At 54.5% G+C, this 18,913-nt stretch overlaps 2 protein-coding genes across 3 annotated transcripts; both read right to left on the reverse strand.

Moving 5' to 3' along the window:
- Window positions 1–7,805: 7,805 nt before the first annotated feature.
- Window positions 7,806–9,266, reverse strand: OVCA2 (OVCA2 serine hydrolase domain containing). Its single transcript, XM_036906167.2, has 2 exons — window positions 8,950–9,266; window positions 7,806–8,620 (listed from the first exon to the last, which is right to left on the reverse strand). The coding sequence occupies exons 1-2, from the start codon at window positions 9,131–9,133 to the stop codon at window positions 8,121–8,123; spliced, it is 684 nt and encodes a 227-aa protein (XP_036762062.1). The 5' UTR covers window positions 9,134–9,266; the 3' UTR covers window positions 7,806–8,120.
- DPH1 (diphthamide biosynthesis 1) lies at window positions 7,806–17,579 on the reverse strand. 2 transcript variants are annotated; one of them, XM_057501052.1, is made up of 14 exons: window positions 17,422–17,579; window positions 15,688–15,840; window positions 15,503–15,566; window positions 13,809–13,930; window positions 13,240–13,397; window positions 12,989–13,110; window positions 11,510–11,578; window positions 10,929–11,085; window positions 10,698–10,798; window positions 9,934–10,012; window positions 9,533–9,673; window positions 9,321–9,408; window positions 8,424–8,620; window positions 7,806–8,249 (listed from the first exon to the last, which is right to left on the reverse strand). In XM_057501052.1, exons 1-12 carry the CDS (start codon window positions 17,543–17,545, stop codon window positions 9,322–9,324), a joined length of 1,377 nt encoding a protein of 458 aa, XP_057357035.1. In that variant the 5' UTR covers window positions 17,546–17,579; the 3' UTR covers window positions 7,806–8,249; window positions 8,424–8,620; window position 9,321. The 2 variants fall into 2 exon arrangements, with proteins under 2 accessions (XP_057357035.1, XP_036762061.2); XM_036906166.2 differs by having other exon boundaries at window positions 9,304–9,408.
- Between the last annotated feature and the right edge of the window lie 1,334 nt (window positions 17,580–18,913).

The following is an 18,913-nucleotide window of genomic DNA, read 5'->3' on the forward strand; positions in this document are numbered from 1 at the left end:
ACATCCCTGGATGGGGCTCTCCTATTGTACCCCTCAACACACCCACCATCACTCAGCCATATGGGTTAGGTATGCAAACGGGTTTGCACCCAGACCCTTTCCAAGCAGTGACACCCGCAGGCGCACTTGTTTGCACACACACCTGGCCCCTTCCGGAGTCCAAGTCCTGGCTGTCTGGGAAAGTCAGGTTGCCAAGAAGGGCCCTCTGTGAACGTGGGCAGAGATGTTACCCGCCCAGAAGCCCACCCTAAACGTGCAGCTCTCTGGAATGATTCCAGGATATACGACTGAGAATGGCTGGACAACGCCTCTATGGGAGGCCCACAGAAGTGACCCCAGCGCCAGATTCCCCGTGTGACCTGTTCTGGGGACCCACTTGGACGACTCGTCTCCAACCCACAAACCCGAGAGAAAAGTGACAGGCCTGCAGCCCAAGAACCCCCCAAGGTCCTGAACACCAAGGGAAGGCGAGGTTCTAGCTGGCGACGCCCCTTCAGGGAGGAGACCCCGCACTAGCGCGCCTGCACTCTGCACCGCTACTCCGGAAGTGTCCCCGCGTGGCCCCGCCGCGGCATCGGGCCGGTGCCTAGCTCTCGGTACCCCCGGCCCAACGCTGCGCCTCCTCCTGGCACCTCCTGACTCGCGCCCACACGTGGGGTGGGGCTAGGAGTGGGTCCCCGAGAATGCCTGCAGCTTCTGATTGGCTGCGCCTCCCTTGCTGCCGCGCGCGAGAGGCTGGGGCGCAGTTACCATAGTAACTGATTAGGTTCGCCCAGAACGCGTCTCTCCACGGCCTTAGAGAGCTTAGCAACCACGCAGGGCCGCTGGGCGGGTGGGGGCCGCGTTCGCCGTCCCCCACGTAGTTCTTGGCCCCCACGCTCCCGCCAGGGGTAGTGGCTGAGTCACTACGTGAGGGGCCACGGGTGCGGCCACTCGCGGTTCCTGACAGACACCAGGGTCTCCGGCGCCCCCTAGAGGCTCCCTTTCCTCCCTACGCGACTTCATGGCCTCGAGGCCAGACTTCTCCCAGCACTCCTGAGTCCGCCCTCACCGTTTCCACTCCGTGTTCTGGATCCATCTTATGTCAGTCGTCTTCTCCGTCTCCCCACGGTGTCCTTACTAGAGAAGTAGTGAGGTTCCAAGGATGAAAGTTGTGGGTTCCGAAGCTGTGGCCTCTACAGGAGATGGATGCCGACATCTTGGCCCGTGGATGTGCTGGTGGGAAAAAAAAACAGTGAATGAATGCAGAGGCGGGGCAAGGCTCCTCAGAAGAAGTGCTCTCAGATGCGGGTTTTGATGGATGAATAGGAGTTCTCCGTCCAGTGGGGAAGACATTCATTGAAAAGAGACCTCCTGGGACAAAGGCTGGAGGAAAAAAAGATGGAAACTCTATGAGGTCAGATCCCAAAATGTGTGCAGGACCTCTCTGACCCCATTTTGGCTGTAATTTTTTATCCTCTTGATGGGGCCAGAATCTAGTCCCACAAGGAGCCCCTCAGTCCCATGTCTCTTTAGTGCAGTGGACCCTTTTTGTAGTGTCTGTTATGCCCACTGTTTTTGCTTTCAACTCTCTTCCCACATCCCTGCTCCCCAAGTCAACTCACTGCCCCAGACCCTACCCTCAAGCTTCCTTACATCTGTATGACAGTGGGGTCTCACAGACCTGCCCCCAGCCTAGCTGCCCTCCTGCAAACTTCACTCTTCTTCCATCTTTGATCTTCTCCTTCCCTCCCCCATGCCCGTTCCCTGTCCACCCCAATCCAGCTGCCCTCTCAGAACACACCTTCCTCCATTGATGGAGCTAGGCTAGGACAGGATCATTCATATTCCTGCTTCTGTTCAGGGAAACTTTGCCCCACATGGTGTGGGACCTTCCTGCCAATTCTTACTTCCAAGGAATTCTAACTCCTCCAGGAAGTGATCTCTGCCTCATCACCTTCTAGAGACCCCTATCTGCCAAGTTTCTGAGCCCTTAGTCTCCTTTACTCTTTATCACCCTTATAGGAGCTCTGCCAATGCCCAGCATTCTACAAATGGGTCCTAAAAGCATTCTGCTGGTACCAGGTTCTGAAACTGGCACTGCCGACCTGTCCTCCCCTCTACTTGCTGAGGCTCCCTCTTCCTCTTACTCCCTTCTCTTGCTCTTTCCCCCAAAATTATGCATAGAGGGCCCCCTTGTACATTTCCAGGGAGTTCAAGCCACCCTCCCCAACTTTTCTACCTTTCCTCCAGTCTCCAGCTCCCTGCTGGTACACAGACCCTCCACTGGGCATTCCCTTCCAGGCCCAGCCTTCCTCTACAAAGCGTGCCAAGACCCTTCTTCCCCATCCCCCTGACGCCACAATTCTAGATGCTGCTCTAGGCCCCTCCAGTGCCCTGCGGAGTATTACGCAGCCGCGGGGCATCTTGTGACGTCACAGAGCCGTCGGGTCCGGCAACAGGGGAATAGGAGTGGGGGCCACCGGGTGAGGTCCTCGGAAGGCCGGGCAGGGTGGGGTTACGCCCTCAGGTGTTCCTGAGTGAATAAACATGCAATGGACCCTTCCGCCCTCCCTGTACTGTCCTCCCGCGGGCCCCCAGCCGCAGTTCCGGAAAGTTAACCCTTTGTCGACCGGTACAGGGGGCGCAGACTCCCCTCCCAGTTCCTGCTTCCGTGAGCCTTCCTCCCGCTGCCAGTTCCCCGCTGCCTCGGTACCCCCCCTCCCGCCTCGCCGCTATAAATAGCCTCTCTTCCAGTTTCCTAAATTCCCTGCTGACGTCTGCAACGCGTCAGTGTGTAGGAGCCGCGGCCGCATGAATGAGCTGCCGCACGAGTACTACGCGCGCCTATAAAAGCCGCCGCGCCAGCCCGGCTGAGCTAGGCGAACAGGCGCGGGCGCGGGCTCTACGAGGCCCGACAGGTAAGCGAGACGAATCGACAGACGAGCGCCAACCAGATGGACCGATGCACGGACACGGACGGGAGGGCAAGGGAGAGACAGGTAGACGACAGGTTGGAAGGCCCCTACGGGATGGGTTTGGGACAGGGTGGGGGTCGAGGGTCCCCTCGCAGTTTGTGGAGCCGAGGCCGGAGGTGTACACAGAACCCCGTGCAGCACCTGCCCCCGCACCCGGATGGAGACGCAGCCACTTAGGAACATCGAGCCAGAAGACGGACCCCAGAGTACCCGCGGCTTTTCGTGGGGCCCCTGCGCCATCATACCAAGAAAGTGGGGCGAGGGTGCTGGCGCCCCAGGAGATGTGCCCCTCCTCCCACTCCCCGCAGCAATGGTGACTCAGCCTCGCTGCCCCTGGCCTGATAAGCGGGGGTCGCCGGCGAGAGACAGACACTTGTCCCTGCCGCGGCTGTCTCGCGACCCCAGCCCCTCATCAACCGGGGCGCCCCCTCCCAGTCCTGTCACGTGGGGCTGGTCCCTCTATTCTCCTGTCTGGAGGAACTGTCCTCTCAGGACCAGGCGGGGGCGGGGCTTCGGCCGGACTGCCCCGCCCTACCCCACCCACCCCTTCCCCCACAGCCGGAAGTGCCTCTCCGAGGGGACATCTTTGACATCACAGGGCTTTGACGTCAAGGGCTGCGTGCCCATCCGCGAGCACTGGGACCAAGAAAGGCGGGAGACGCGGGGGAGGCACCCCCGCCTGGGCAGCGTGCCGGCACCTTGGCTCTAGACTGCTTACTGCCCGGGCCGCCCTCAGTAACAGTCTCTAGTCACGGCCACCGACGCCTGGCCCCGCCCCAGGACCGCGGCCACCTGCCGCGCCCCCAGCCTTTCGGTCTCCCAGGGTCCCTCAGCCCCACGCTTGCTGCCCGCGCCGCCGCTGTCCGCGGTGCTGATCGAGCACAGGCGCGGGCATCAGCCGTCCTGTCCCTGGTCCCCAGAGGCTGCGAGGGACGGCTGGCCCACAAGCACATCGCACAGCTCCGGAGAAGTGCCGCGCACCGCCCCCGCCCCCCCCAGCCCAGCGGTCCTGACGTCAGCCTGACAGGAGTGCCGCGGTGCCATCAGCAGCGCGCGCCCCGCCCCCGCGTCTCCAGGGCAACCGTGGCTTTCGATTGTTACTGTGGGAACCGGAGGTAACAGTCTACAGCCATGGTCGCCCCGCAGCACGCCCCCGCGCCGCGTCACGCCGCGCACTGTCAGCCCGGGATGGGGGAGACCGCGACCAGGAAGAAGCGCGGAGCAGCAGAGTCAAGTTCAGATGCATCTGCCGGGGAGGCGGGAGGTGCTGCGCGGGGAGGTGGGCTGCTCCGGGCTCTGACTGCAACGCAGCCACCCAGGCAAAGGAGGAAGCACGGTCTGACCGTCTGCCTCAGTTACCGTCCTGTCCTCCTAGCCGAGGTATTGCAGCCAGGAGATGGCGAGAGAAGGGGTAGTTCTGGGATTTGGGTTTTTTTTATCTCCTCAATGGGAGGGAGGCTTTTGGGCCCTGGAGGCAAGAGAAAAAGTTTTGTGTTCTGGGGACTGAAGGGGGTAGACAAAGTTTTGTTAAATACGCCACATTCTCCAAGAACCCCTAGCTGAGTCAGCAGAGAGGAAGAGTAACACACGGACCCATTTTTGATGAAGTCACAGCCTGCCCTCACGCCTCTCCCGACTTTCTTCCTCTGAGCCATGCAGGATGATAAGAAGGGTCCCCAACCCTCAGGAAGCCAGTGGGGCTGTAAAGTTAACACAGTCCCTAAAGCATTGTCTGAAGTATCAGCATCCTCGCCTCAAGTCTATCTCTAGGTACTGGATTTCAATTTGAGGCAGTGTGTCAAATTAGCCCTAAAGAGGGGGGGTGAGTATCAGACGGCTGACATCCTGTTGTGCCAGTGAAGTGTGAGCAATGACCTTCAAAAACATAGTGTATGTCACCTGTCACTGCCAACATCACCCACTGCAGGGGATGACAAATGGATATTGGGTGAGGACTTCCCTAAGGATAGTGTAGGTAATAGTTAATGCAACCCAGCCCTGCCACCCATTAACCCAATTTTTCTTTACTGCTCTATATCCCCTCTTCTAAACAACTACTAAGACAGTTGGTGCTGGTTTTACAGCTAATCAACACCCACATGCTGTCTTCCTCCCACCCATGGACCCTGAGGTCTTAAGATTAAAATGCACTTGATTCTGAAATCGAATAGACCCATTCACACACAGACCATAGTGTGTGCAGGTGGGAGTAGTGCACTGGGAAGCAGGAGGTCCAACCTGGCTTCATAATCAACTGTTTGTTACTTATGGACCATGTTGTTTCTGAGCCTTCTTTAAAGTGAGAGGATAACTCCTCCTTTTGACAGGCCTGTTGTGAGGATCAAATAGGATCATGTAAGCAAAGACCTTGGAAAACTGCAGAATGCTGTTTTAAGTATATATTAAGCTATCATGTCTTTGTGGGGGGAAGCAGTTGTTGGGGAGACTCCAGCTCTGGGCACTTAGGCAGAGTAAATGTGGGTGGGTGGCACATCTTTCTGAGCATAAGTTCTTGGACTGGTCTGCTGAGGGTCCTTTGCTAAGGAACTCTCTACCCCAAGAGATGTGGGAATCTAAGGTGCACAAAGAAGTTAAAAAAAAATGGTAAGAGATGATTATGAAAAGAGACCAAGTCATTTGCAGTTTGAACCCATCTGGAAACAGTGGTCAGGGGGGTAAAAAAAGAGGACTAATGTAATTTTCTGGTATCTTGAAAATCATCTGATGCATCCCACCCCCAACTATTTTATGGATTAGGAAGGTGAGGCCCAGATGGGACATACAGCCTAACACAGCAGGTAGTAGCCTTTCCATTTGTCTACTCTGGTACAGCAGAGGACAATAACTAGTCAAAGTCAAGAATGTGAATTATTGGATCTGAATCCAACTTTGGGTAAGTTACTTGGCCTCTCTGTGCCTGTTTCCTCAGTTGTAAAATTAGGTTAATAGTATCTACCAGATAAAGTTATGAAGCACAATTAGGCAACTCTCAAGCTTCTGCTTATGTCTGGCATAGTTAGCACTCAAAAATGGTATTCCTCTATCCTCTTGACCTCATTTTCCTTATATATTGAAAATACTATTAATTACTCTTAATTGGAAAACTTGCTCCCGTTCCCTAGTGGAGTGCATGAGATTCACATGGGGGTTTTCAAATAACTCATATTTACCAGAGACCTATATTCCACTCTTTAAGGCAGTGTTTCTCAAATATTGTTGCACGGGAATAACCAGTTTGCCAACATGCAGATCACCGGGTCCCAGTGATTGGGTCAGTAGGTCTGGAGTTGGCCCCAGGAATCCAAGTGTTAACTCCATCCTGGTGCAAATAGCCTACTAGACTCTGTGGGGGGTGGGGGCAGAAAACCTAAGATTCTCCATTGTTACTGGAGGGCATGACAGGAGGTGACATCACTTATTGGGAACCAGTGGACCATATAACCTGCTTCCTTCTTGTTTGGACATTTTGATTCTCCAGAATTCTCACCTGAGCATGAGCACTTCTGCTCCACCTAATACTGCCCTGCTCTACCCTCACTCCTCTAACTTGAAGCCCTGGCTTAAATTTCATTCCCCATGTATCTCCTCTCCTGTAGTCTTCACAATAATCCCAAGTAGCAGCAGCTGTGGTATGCAAGTAGTCACCAATTTCACTTGTTGGGACCTTGCTACAGGGGAAAGACTGATTGCCACAAGGGCACATGATCCCTGAATTGCAGATCCACTGCATTTCATTTTGAACTTATTTCCAGAGAAGCCAGGAGTCTGAATTTTTGTGTCAAATTCCTTAACTTTTAACTACCATAAATTCAATTTTTTCTAAAATTCTATGGGCCAAATCTACAGGTCTGTAGGAATAATTCATTCCATTTCAGAGTCTCTGCGTTTTGCCAAGGTGGGGGGGAGGGTCCCCTTAAAATACCAAAGCAAGGCAGAGGTAAAGTGAAGCAGGGGATAACTTGCCCCCACCCTCACCTTCTGCTGTAAAGGTCCTAAATCCAGTGAACTGGTCTGTCTGGGCAGGTAACTCAAGCTTTTTTATCTTGGACAGTAGCTTGTCTGTAATGAAGAACTCAGAATTTCAGGCAATTTAAGGGATATTAGTCTGTTGTCTCAGGATGGGCTGGAGTATTTGTGCTATAACCCCTAATTCTACTTTATACTCAATTACTAAACTTCCTGGGGGCAAAAATGCTTGAGGGCTATTAAGGTCTGGTGTGATCTTCCAGAGAAGGCAGCAGTGGGCGGCAGGTGGAAGAACTGGAAGTAGGGGAAATGGCTAAAGCAGGCAGTCTTCAGAGTGACTAGGAGCAAGTGCACCTTCAAATCAGATGGGCTACTTAACCTTGGCTGTGATCACTATACAGTAGCATCAATCTCAGAATGCTGCAAATGGGGTCAACTTTGGAAAAGGATTTCTTCTGTGCTCTTTGGTCTCCATCCAAAGTCTAGCACCATCCCACCCTTCAAGCTCACAGCCCAGAGTGGGTTAAAGCAGTTATGCAAGAGAAAGCAGAGAACACAAGAAGCCAGTGTTTGACAGAAGGCCAGCACACAACTCTCAGAAATCAGAATAGAAGCCTAAACTCAGTGTGGCCCAGGCAGAGCCTTGTCAGGTGATCTCTTCCCAAAACTTCTCGGAAGTAAATTCTTCCCTGATTCAGCCACCGAGGCTTCCTTTCCTTTAGCCTGGGACTTTTAAAACTTCCACCAAAAATGTGAGTGTATATATGCACATATGCATGAACTTGTCCTGGGAGCTCCTAACTGGTTCTGTGGATGGCCAGGAATCCATATTTCCATTATAAAATGGTTTTTTTCTGTGTATCAGGAAAAAGATGCTCAAAATCCAAATCACACTTTATTGTGTGGCAGTCACAGTGGTGCCAGCCCCAGCTTTTCCCATGTTACCCTCCATTCATCTAGGGCTCCACTGGCCTTTTTCATGTGTGTCACATGTTAAGATGAAAGTCCATTAAGATCTTCTGCTCCCTTTTTTCTTGAGTGCAGAGCTGGGCTTGTAAAATCTAAAGAATTCATATTTGTCTCTTAATTGGTGATGGTGAGGAACTCTATCAGCATTGAGGTTCCAGGGGAGAGAAAAAGGGAGGGAAGAGACTACAGAAGCTGCCCAAAGGTCATGTAGGGGATATAAGGGATCTTTCACTTTGCAAACTGGTCCAAGAAATTGAGGTAGGCCTGGCGTTGGGGTGCAGCTGCTGGAATGAAGTGGCCACCAGAATGGGTGAGGGTGATGGCTCCAGCAAATCGGCCAGCCAGTTGCATACTTGACTGAGAGGGGATGATGCGGTCAGTGTCACCAAAAACATGGAGCGAAGGCAGTGACAAGGGGCCCTGCAGGATGGATTCCTTGAAGCCAAGGCCTCGGGGACAGAAACCGGATACCAGGATGATAAACCGTGGCAAGGGGAAGCGGGAATCCCCAGCCTGGCCAAGTGCACACACCAGGGCTGCTAGCGCGGCCCCCTGGCTGAAACCAAGGATCCCATCAAAAGGCCCCAGGTTGGTCAGCGCCTGTGCCACCGTCCCCAGGGCTTCCTCCAGACCTCTGCACACCGCGGGCTCTTTCAGTGCAGAGAAAACGTCTGTCTCCTGTTCTGAAAACCACCAGCCTCGAGGCTGCTCCTCCGGAAGGCAGGGCCCTACGGCGATATGATGGGGAAAATAAGGTTAGGGGAAGGGGGAATCCAGGGGGAAAGAAATGAAGAAAGGGAGGGTTTGGGAACGGCAGAGAGGCAAAGAGGCGACAGAAAGGCTGGGGTAAATAAGCGGGGGAACAGATTGGTATGGAGGGGGAAGGGAGATCTAGGTGGAAGCCTGGGGTGCAAGAAATTGAGGGTATGGGTAGAATGAAATGGGATGGTGGGAAGAATAAACTGAAAATAAAGGGGCGGAGGAATCTGAAAGGTGTTATGGGGACGAGGCAAGATAAGACTCGGCGTGCATTTCCGGAGCAAGGCTATAGTCTCACCGGAATCTGGCCCGACGCTCTCGGGGCCCGCTGCGTCCGCGACCAGGTGCGGGCCGCTGAGACACACGAGCTCGGCACGGCCCCGCAGCGCCTTCCTAAGAGCTCCAGTCTTTTCGCGGAAGCCCCGCTCGCTCTGACGGAAGCCCGCCAGGCACAACAGCCGCAGCGACTGCTTCTCAGCCATGGCACCGCGCAGGGCGCTAAAGAGCCCGGAAGCCGCTTCCCCCGAGCGGAAGTTGATTTGAGGGGCGTGACGAAACGCCGGCTCCACCTTGAAGGAGGGCCTCAGAGCGCGCCTGACAAGTTCCCGGACATCCGCTAAGGGTGAGGCGCGGCCAGAGCAGAGGCGGATACCTGAGAACCAGCAGTACCTTAGGGAGCAGGCGGCGTCACCTTCTCGGCTCTGCAGCTGCAACCCTCGCAAGCCGTGTCTGGCAAGGGACGCGTGGACTCCTGGACCTGACATCGCAGAGTTGGGTCAGGGTCCCGCTTCTGCGACGTCCTGCACCCCGCTCCCTTGTAATTTTCAAAGCTGCCGCAAGGCGGCGGCCTCTCTTCTTCCCTCCTTCGGGCCCCTGCCTACCTTCCCCCGCGCCCGCCGGCCGGGGGCATGGGCGGTCAGGTCCCGTCCGTGGTTCACGGTCCACGGCCCCAGTGAGCTGCCGGCGTAGAAGTCCATGGGGTAGGGCTGCTGCCAGGAAATGTCCCGTAGGGCCACCGCCGCCTAGGGGAGAAAAACTGGACAATATTTGCCAACATTTTTCTGTGCATGATTATTTAACTCAATACAACATCCTACGGGAATCCTATTATACCACAGAAAGGAAATGTGAAGCTTGTAGAGGATAAGGGACTTGCCCAAGGTCACACAGCTAAGAAGTGGCTCAGCATTGCCCTCCCATCCCACTCTACTTCAGATCCCTCCCCTGACAGAGCCAGATACAAAGCCCACTCTCTCCCAGGATTTTCAAAACTTGGTGTTACCTCATAGGGTGTCAGCAGTGGCTTAGAAAAGGCTGTGCCCCAGTCAATGGAGAGGCGTGGACATGCCACCTGCACCCACCTGGGAAGAGAAGTCAGGTCAGACCCAAGGGTGGCAGGGTCTTCCCTCTCTCCTAGGCAGCATGCTGAAGAACATGACTATGTCCCCAGCACAACAAATCAATGCTTACTGCTAATTCTAAAGTAAAGATTGTCACCTACCACTGTTTAAAATAATAACACTGTAGTGTTACTTGTTTTCTCTGGTCTCCTCCACTATGAGCTTTCTGAAGTCAGGGCCTGGGCAGCTCATTTGTGATAGTATCTGCAGAATTAAATTTAGTGCCAGGTACAGAGCAGGTGCCAACCACCCCTCAAACTCATCTCACATGGAACCACTGTGCTGTTGCGGTTGTAGTGAGCCCTGCTGGATGGGTGCTCTGAAAACATGAAAATGTCATGACCTTGGAAGCAATTCCCATGGACTTCAGCTTTCAGTATGTGCTGGGCAGGACTCAGCTTCTAAGCTTCTTTAGCCAGTCATAGCAAGGTAGGTGAGGTGGGGAAACAATCGTGCTATACACATGGCTCCCTGACTCAGCCTCCATGCAGGTACTTAGGAACTGAGACAAGAGCAGAGAATGTCATTGGCAAGATCAGCCCCACAGCTGAAGCAAGCAAAAGTGGGAGAGGATTTTAGGATCTTGGTGTGATTCCTAGAGCATAGGTGGGTGCCCTGCAGCAACGGCCCTGGGTCTGATACATACACATCCACCTCAGGAAGTAGGCTAAGCTTGCTGGGAAAGATCTCAGAGAGCAGCAACCTTACAAAGGGAAGTCCCAAGGCTCGGAGCCGAGATTCCAGGTGCTGTTGGAAGAGGGAAGGAGAGCTGGGGTCACTAAGATCAAACAGTCAAATCTAAATCCCTTAGTCTACTGATTTTCTCAGCTGGGTTTCCAATCAGTAGCCCTCCCAAGGCCAACCCAAGCCCTCTGACCTCCAGAATCTTGGGACTGCCCTGGTGGCCCAAAGTACCCAAGATAAGGCCCCAGGATTTAGCTGAGTGGGCAGTGGCGATGGCTTCCTGGCGGCTGGCCTGCATCCGTTGATGGTCATAATGCTCTCTGGACAGGACTTTGCTATATGGGTCATATCTGGAAAAGAAGAAGCTATTAGGCTTGTGGTAATGGCCACTCACAGGACATGTGCTGTACACATGGCTCCCTGACTTAGCCCCTCGGTCTCCTGAAACTTCAGGCTCCACGTAGGTAATTGGGAACTTAGGCAAGAGCAGAGACTGTCATTGGGAAGATCAGTCTCACAGCTGGAGCAGGCAAAAGAGGGAGTGGGCTTTAGGATCTTGGTGTGAATCCTACAGGACAGGTAGGGAAAGCCAGGGCTAGAGGACCAGCCTGAGGCACCCTGGGTCTGATACTGATTCAGGACCCAAGCTCTTCGGATCCTTAGGGCTGGGGGCTGTTAAGTGGTCAGGGAATGAAGATGTTGAGGCTGACTGAGGGTCTCAGTGGCAGGGAATCCCACCCTCCCCCCAGCTGGTCAGCCCAGTTCAGCCCATACCGGTAAGCAGGGACACTGGGGTTGGCAATCATGACAGATTCCAGATGGAAGCGGCCATCTCCAAGGTATCTGCAAGGGAAAGAAGGGGTTAAGTGTGGGGTAGGGCAGCAGAAGCAGAGGCACTAGCTTTGGAGATCCAAGGGACTGAGTTCTTGGCCAGCTGTGGTGCTGACTATGTGTGTGAACTGGGACAAGTCATCCTATCACCTCCTGAGGCCTTAGTTTTCTCACATATAAAATAAGGAGTTTGAAATGGGTAACGGGAAGGCCTCTCTAGTTATGTAATACAGAATCTAAGAACTGCCTCCTGCCCCACACACTCTTCTGGGTGAAAAGTAAAGGGGGCAGCCAAGGCCATGGTAAAACCATTTGGGGCTCTAGAGATTTCTAACTCAGAAGCTAGGGGAACAGATTCTCCCTCCTCTAGCTCAATATAGACATGAGAAACACTGTTCAGAGTGTCATCTATGCTGTAAATGAGGTTTCAGGGAATACAACAGGTACCCTCTGCTCACACTAGCTCTTGGGTCCAGTTACTGAGTTATAACAACAGATACTATCTACTGGACTTGTGCAGTGTTTCTGGGATTTGACTCTACACTTAACCACCACACTGCTGCAAGCATGCCCTGGGAGATGCTGTCCCTACCATCCCAGGCCATGCAGAGGCCACAGCATGGAAGACAATCTGACGTGGCAGCTCCTTGTCTCTTGGTGACCATACTGAATGGTTAGGAATGGACAATACTTAGGCTGTCTTTCTCTCAACACATACTTTGAAGCCCCCAAGCTAGGCATCTATGAGCTCAGAAGCATGCAGGCCCAGGCCCAAGGGAATGCCCCTCGGGGATGGGGCTGCCAGGTCTGGGCTGGGGAAGGCCCCAGTGGGGGTCTGTCCAGGGGCAGGGGCATCCTGTGTGGGTGCAGCAAGGCCTGTGGGACCAGCATCCGCAGCCCCACCGGTGAGGCTGAGTCAGGGGAGTGCTCCTCCCTCTTTCCCTGCCATTAGCAGGAAATGGGGCTCCCCTCCCCAGTCCCAGCCAGGGGAGCTGTTGGCTCTGAGGCTGACTGCATTCACACAACATTAAGCATTTCCATTACCTAAAATAATTAGGCGGCAGGAGACACGCTGCTCCTGCTTGTTAGCTGTCCGAATGGTAAATTAATGGGGCTGCAGCCTGGGCGTGCACATCCATCTTTTCCAATTATATCCCCACTATTTCTAGGCCACCCTCAGCCCCCCCATCAGGCCCTCTGATTCCTGTCCCATTCTGGGCATAGCCTTCTGGATGGTGGACAGAGCACTGGAAAGACAGGAAACCTGAAACCTTCTTTGGTCTCCATTTTGCAGGGTGACCTTGAGCAAATGGTTAAGGAGCTTTAGACTATTTCCTTTCCTGTATGGTGAACCTCAGGCACCCTCCTAGCGCACATTTCTTATGTCTTTATGACTGCCCCCCCTCCCCATTTTTCACTTACACAACAGCCTCTACCTCTTTGGGCAGGCGGGGGGACGTGCAGCCCAGAATCTCCCCAGGGGACAAGGGCTTGCACTGTGGGACACTCACACGATACTCAGCTTTCAGCTCCTGGGCAGCTGCCTGTAGGGATAATGAGGGAAGGGAAACAAGTGGTTGGGGAGGGAGAGCCGGGACTAGAGGACCAGCCTGAGGCACCCGACCAGGAGAGCCAGGAACAGCCCGGAGACTGGCTGCTGTCTGTCCACTTACCTGCAAGGTTGACACAAACTGAATGGTGCTGACCAGGGCCAGGGCACTGGCTGGGGGGAAGGTGAGGCGGACAGAGTCCAGCAGGTGGGTAGTGTCTATCTGGATGTCCACAAAGACATACAGCATCCGGAAGTCTTGGGCTGAAGTGTCCATGGGAACTGGGAGGAGGGAAGAGTTTAGGACTTTGTTCTGGAAGGCAGGGGAGAGAGCCTAGCCCAGCCAAGGTCTCTGAACAGGCAGGCCCAGTGGCGTCATCCTAGGGGTAGAAGGAGGGGTGGGGAGTGGGGGCTTACAGGTCCCTGAGAAGCTCCTTCTCTGTCCCTTGGCTGGTGGCCCAGCCTAGTCTACTACCAACAGCTTTTCAAACATCCACATCTGGGACAACAGAATGGTTTCCAAGGTAATTAAATCCAAAGGATGCAGAGCAGGAAGGCCAAGGTCATCCCAGAAACCAGGAGGGACCTCATGCCCACAAGCAGGGCAAGAAGGCACTGTGATAAGAGACTGACATGCAGTCCTGCCTCCCCACCAGCCCTGCCAGGGACCAGGTGTGTCCTGGCCTGCCATACCCAGGCAGCTGTGGCCATAGTGCACCAGGAAGTCAGCTCCCAGGGCCCTTGCAGTAAAATCATCCACACAGCAAGCCCCATAGGTCACGTCCCCCATCACCATCACTTCTGCCTCTGTGAACCTGTGGGGATGGAGGGTGGGGAAACAAGAGTGGGTGACACAAAGTGAGGTGGGAGGGAGATTTAACCCTGTGAAGGGCTGTCAGGGCAGAGCTCCTCTCTGCCTCTCCCAATCCCTTGGGTTGGCAGCTGCCACTTCTGCCAACAAAGAGTAGGAGGGGCCCAGCTGCCACCTCCCCCAGCCCTGGCAGCAGCTCCTAGAACTGCAGCTGTATGAGGATGGTCTCTGCGGCACCCTGATTCCTCTACCCAGGCTCAGACTGCAAAGGGGACCCCCAGCCCTCAGCCTAGCATACATGGGGTCAAACATAGCCCTCCAATGCCCTGACTCATCCCACCTGGAGCAGTGTGCATGTACAGATGCAAAGACACCCGCTCCCATGCCCTGACACTGCACTGTGCGTGGGCACCCGTGCGTGGGTGCACACAGCCTCCCTGCTGCCCAGACCCCCTGCTACCTCTCCACCCTTAGTCAGGGCCCTCTATGCCCAGGATGGGGGTACCCATGCAAAGCTCCCCCACAGCACATGGCACCACCCACTCTCTCCATGCGTCAGGAAGAGTGGGCTGTGGCCAGCACATTGCCATGGGATCTGCTGCCAGGCCTGAATCACTGGGAGCTGGGGATGGGTGGGGAAGACCCTGCACCCCCTGAACTTACCACAGGAATGAACCAGAGGACCCGGTCTTCCCTGAGAGACACGCTCCTGGGGCATGGAGCCTGGCTCAGTGTCTGGGGTCTTCCCATTCCTCTCCGAGGGATGTGGTGGGGAAAGCTGGGTTGCTGCCAGTCAGTGGCCCCTCCCTCCCCTTCCCCAAATCAGGCTGTGCACAGAAGATTATTAAACTCCTTAGAATGCAGCCCAGGCATCTGAGTCAGCCAGAGCACTTAATTTTTTATAGATTAAAATGTATGCAAATTGGCCTGAGCCCCAGAGAGCATCCCCAAGAGGCAAGAGGGTGGCAGTAGGGAAGTGAATCTGGCTGTGGATAAGGAGCAGGGTGTGGGGAGGGCAGCAGCAGGGAAGTGGGGGGGTCCCGTCACGAGACGACCTCCCTTTCTCCATTCCGCCTCCCTGTTCCTGTGCTGGTTCCAGATGGCTGAGCACTCATCTCCCTCCTAAGGATGGCTCGCTGTATTGAAGAAACTTAGAATCCTGTTTCCTAGCACTTCTCTCCCTGCCAACCCCCTTCCCCTGCTCTTCCCCCAACTGTAACAGTGAAAAAAGGCTCCCCCCTACTAGACTCTGTGCTGACCACTCAGCCCATTACAGGGTCAGTTTTGAGGATTCAGAGATTCCTCCTCAGGCCCCACCACCTGCTCTGGGCCCAGCTTTGAAGATCCTGGAATTGACTCGCTCCTCCTTCCCAAGTATTTTAGGGTAGGGGAGATTTACACAGGTCAGGATCTCAGAAGCTGGCAGTTTAGTTTGGGGATTTTCCCTTTTGTGTATGGTTGGGAGGGGCAGGATAAGGCAGAGTTCCAGAAGGAAAAAGTGATTCAGACAGGCAGAGCTGTAATGGGCACAGGGGAGATCTGGGCTCAGCTTCCTCTCTCGTGCCCCAAGCCTCACCTCTCCAAGATATCCACAAGGGTGCAGGCAAAGAGGAGGAGGCCTTCAGGCATCTGCAAGGCCACTGTAAGACATAGCAGAAATGAGACAAAAGGGATGGCAAGAGGCTGGGATGAGGACACTGCCCCAGGCTGGACCAGGCAACCTCTTCTCCCTTACCCCAACCCAAAAGCTTGGAGGCTCACCCTTCTTGGCCTTGGCTTGCTGGATCCTCCAGATGGTCTTGGGGATCTCAAAGTTATAGTTGGAAGGCAGGACTTGAATGGCTGCCTGCAGGTGGGGATTGTTCAGGATCTCAGGGGGGATCTGATTGGCCAAGCGGCCCCGAGGGGCTCGACCTAGGATGAATGCAAGGCCTGAGTCATTAACTGGCCTAAACCACAGTCAGACCCAGCTAAACTGTTAACTCCATCCAAGCTTCAGGTCCAGATCACAGATGCCAAGGGGGTTGGCCCAGACTTCTTCCCTGCTGAGTTCATCCTGAAGCTAGAAAGACAGCTCATTAAGCCAAGAGGAAATCTGCATAATCTCCATGTTGTGAGATTATTAGGAACTAAAGACATGAGCCCACAAATGGGGTACAGTTCACCCCTTACCTCAGGATAACAGATGACACAAGGGGGCTGAGCCAAGGGGCCAATCAGTGGAAGCCCACACATTGCTCCTTGTTAGAGAACAACTCTGAGGAAAACCCAAGAACCTACCAGCCCAAGAAGTCTGGTAAAACGTCCCTCATTCCCCAACCCCTGAGAACAGTTTGAAGTTCTGAGGTTCTAGATATGAGAATCTATAAGCAAACTGTTGTACTAATTTAAAAGACTGCCCTCCTTACCTGAGTCCCACCAACTGTGTACACACTGGCTAATTCCTGCACCCTTCCCTCTCATCATTTAAAAGAGCAATAAATAAACACCTCACATTTAACTGACTCAACACATTCCCTAGTCCCATTATTCCACCTACCTCCCACCCCCTTATCTCTTCAGGCGCCAATTTGGTAATGTGACAAGGCAAGAAATTAACTTATTAAACAAATATTTATTGAACTTGTACTATGTGCCTGAACTTGTACTAAGTCCCCTTACTAGGATATTAGGGATACTCCAGTATCTGATACTTCACCCTCTGTGTATATGGGGGTGGGTGGTGTTGGTGATGGTGCAGTGGAGAACTAGCATGGCTAGCTGGGATGCTGAGACCAGATTTGAATGTTACCATTGCTGTCCTTTCTGTTGAGTTTCTTCAAAGGCCTTGGAACAACCAGCCCAGACTCCCTGGGACCCTCACAGAAACTCCTCTGACAGGCCCAAGTTCCTTGTTTTCCTTGGGGTGTGGGAGCGGCTAGTCTTAGTAGCTCAATTTACCCCAAGGACCAGTAGGCGGCTCCTCCTCTATCACGTGGCTGTGATCTTCTGTTTACATCAGTATTCCCTGTAGACTGCGATCCCAGAGGGCAAGGCTGTAGTCTAGTCCCTGCACCTAGGGGGCGCCTGGCATTCAGTGGGCGCTCAATAGGGGCCTGGAGAATGAAACCATGCGCCTCTTTCCTGAAAGCATTCCCTGAGGGCCCACTTGTGGAATGGCCGCGGCAAGGCTCGTGGCTCCTTCCCTCCTCCCCATCAGGTCGTCTTATCCGTGACTTTTCCTGCATCTGTCTGCTAGCAAGGCAGAGGGGCAGTTTTCCGGCTGGAGGACTACAAGCTCCTAGGAGGGGCTACTCCCGATCACGCCCTAAGGCTGCAACTGGAAGACCGGTCCCCCTGGGCTCCAGTGACAGCCGCCCGGAGCGAGTGACCGCAGGGTCTTCCGGGTGTGGCGGAGAGAAGCGCCGCCGTTGGGAAGGGAGCTAGTCCTGTTCCTGACTTGGCGGCTCTACCCTGAGAAGCGAGGTCCGCAGGCCTCAGCGTTGTAGCACCCACCTCTGCCAGGGCCGCTTCCACCGCCGGGCTCCGTAGCCTCGGACTTAACCAGCGCCGCCATTACCGGCCTACCCACGTGGGGACCAAAAAGGCAGCACCAGAAGAACGCGGAGAGCGCAGACATTGCGGTCGATCTCCGATCGGCCAGCGAGGGGCGGGGATTTGCCGGGCGGGGACCGTGAAAGAGAAGATAGGGGCGGGGCTATCGTGGGTTCCTCCTCAAGTCTCGAAGGTCGAGTCTCTTGAGAGCCCCTAGTGGTCCCTGATCACCGCGGCTGCGCTCCCTCTCGGTGACCCAGTCCTCTCCTCCCGTCCTGGCTGGCCTTACCTGGCACTCTTAGACCAATGCTCCCATTTGCTTACTCCTTGCCCGAGTTGTGCGGGCCGAATGTCGTGAACGGGGACAACACCATGTCTTTCTTCTGCTCCCCTCCCTGTCTCCGCTCCTGGTAAGCAGTGGCAGCCATGAGTGGGGCCACATTCCCTACCTCAAGGGATCCCACTGCACCAAGAGGACAGAACTCAGCTCTCACCAGCCCAGCTCCAAGTTGTGTCTTGGAGCTGTTTTCCGGAGTGCCTGGGTGCCATTGACCCCTTTAGAACAGACTGTGTAAAAGGTTCACATGTGAAAAACTGTGACCATAGGAAGGCCCCAAGCCTGAGGGATGCTTTCCTAGGAGAGTGGGGCATACCAAGAACTCAGATTACCTAAAGTTCCTGGATTCTGGCCAGCATTTGCCCTGCTTAGCTGCCCCTTTGGCCTAGATAGCTTTTCTCCTGCTCAGTGGCCTGAGCTCCTGGCATCCTAGACAGAAGGCAGAGCAGCCAATGAGATAGCCTGGGCTTTTGAAGAGCAGAGTTCCAGCAGGATAGGCCTTCAGCAAGGTCTACCCCACAGAGCAATGTTCCCCCTAACCCGGGGCCATTTGCCCATCCAGCCCTCTGGCACCATCTTGCTCTCTGTGGTGGTGATGTGAGCACAGCTGGCCCTTTAAGTCAGCTCCGTGGCCTCGGGCTTCCCTGGAGGCCCTCCCTGCTTGGAAACTCCTAATTAAGGTGTAGGGAGAAGTGAAAAACAAGCAGCCAGGAACAGACCCTGCCTGGGAGGCTGCCCAGAGAGGAGGGATGGCTAGGCAGGCTGGGAGTGGGCAGCCAAGGAGAAAACCGGAAGGGGTCAGTGCTCTGCCCCTCGATCCATGGACCAATCTTCTTAGGATGATCACAACTCTGGACAGGACTGTGACCAATGTTAGTCTCAGAAACACACCTCTCTCCTTGATAAGAGTCCAGCCTAGACTTTCCCATCCCTTCCAGGTTCTCTGCACCCTAAGGGTGCAGGATCTCAATTCAGGGATCCCCTGAGTCCAGGCCCTCTCCCTTCAGGACACAAAGACCCAGCCTGTAAGCAGCTTTAGCTCTGGCTGCAGCTGTGAGTTTCAAGGGGGAAAGACTGGCTCCAGAACAGTGGCTTCACCATAGCAGGCACCCCTTA

This window comes from Manis pentadactyla, chromosome 4, assembly GCF_030020395.1.
Source record: "Manis pentadactyla isolate mManPen7 chromosome 4, mManPen7.hap1, whole genome shotgun sequence".
NCBI lineage: Eukaryota > Metazoa > Chordata > Mammalia > Pholidota > Manidae > Manis > Manis pentadactyla.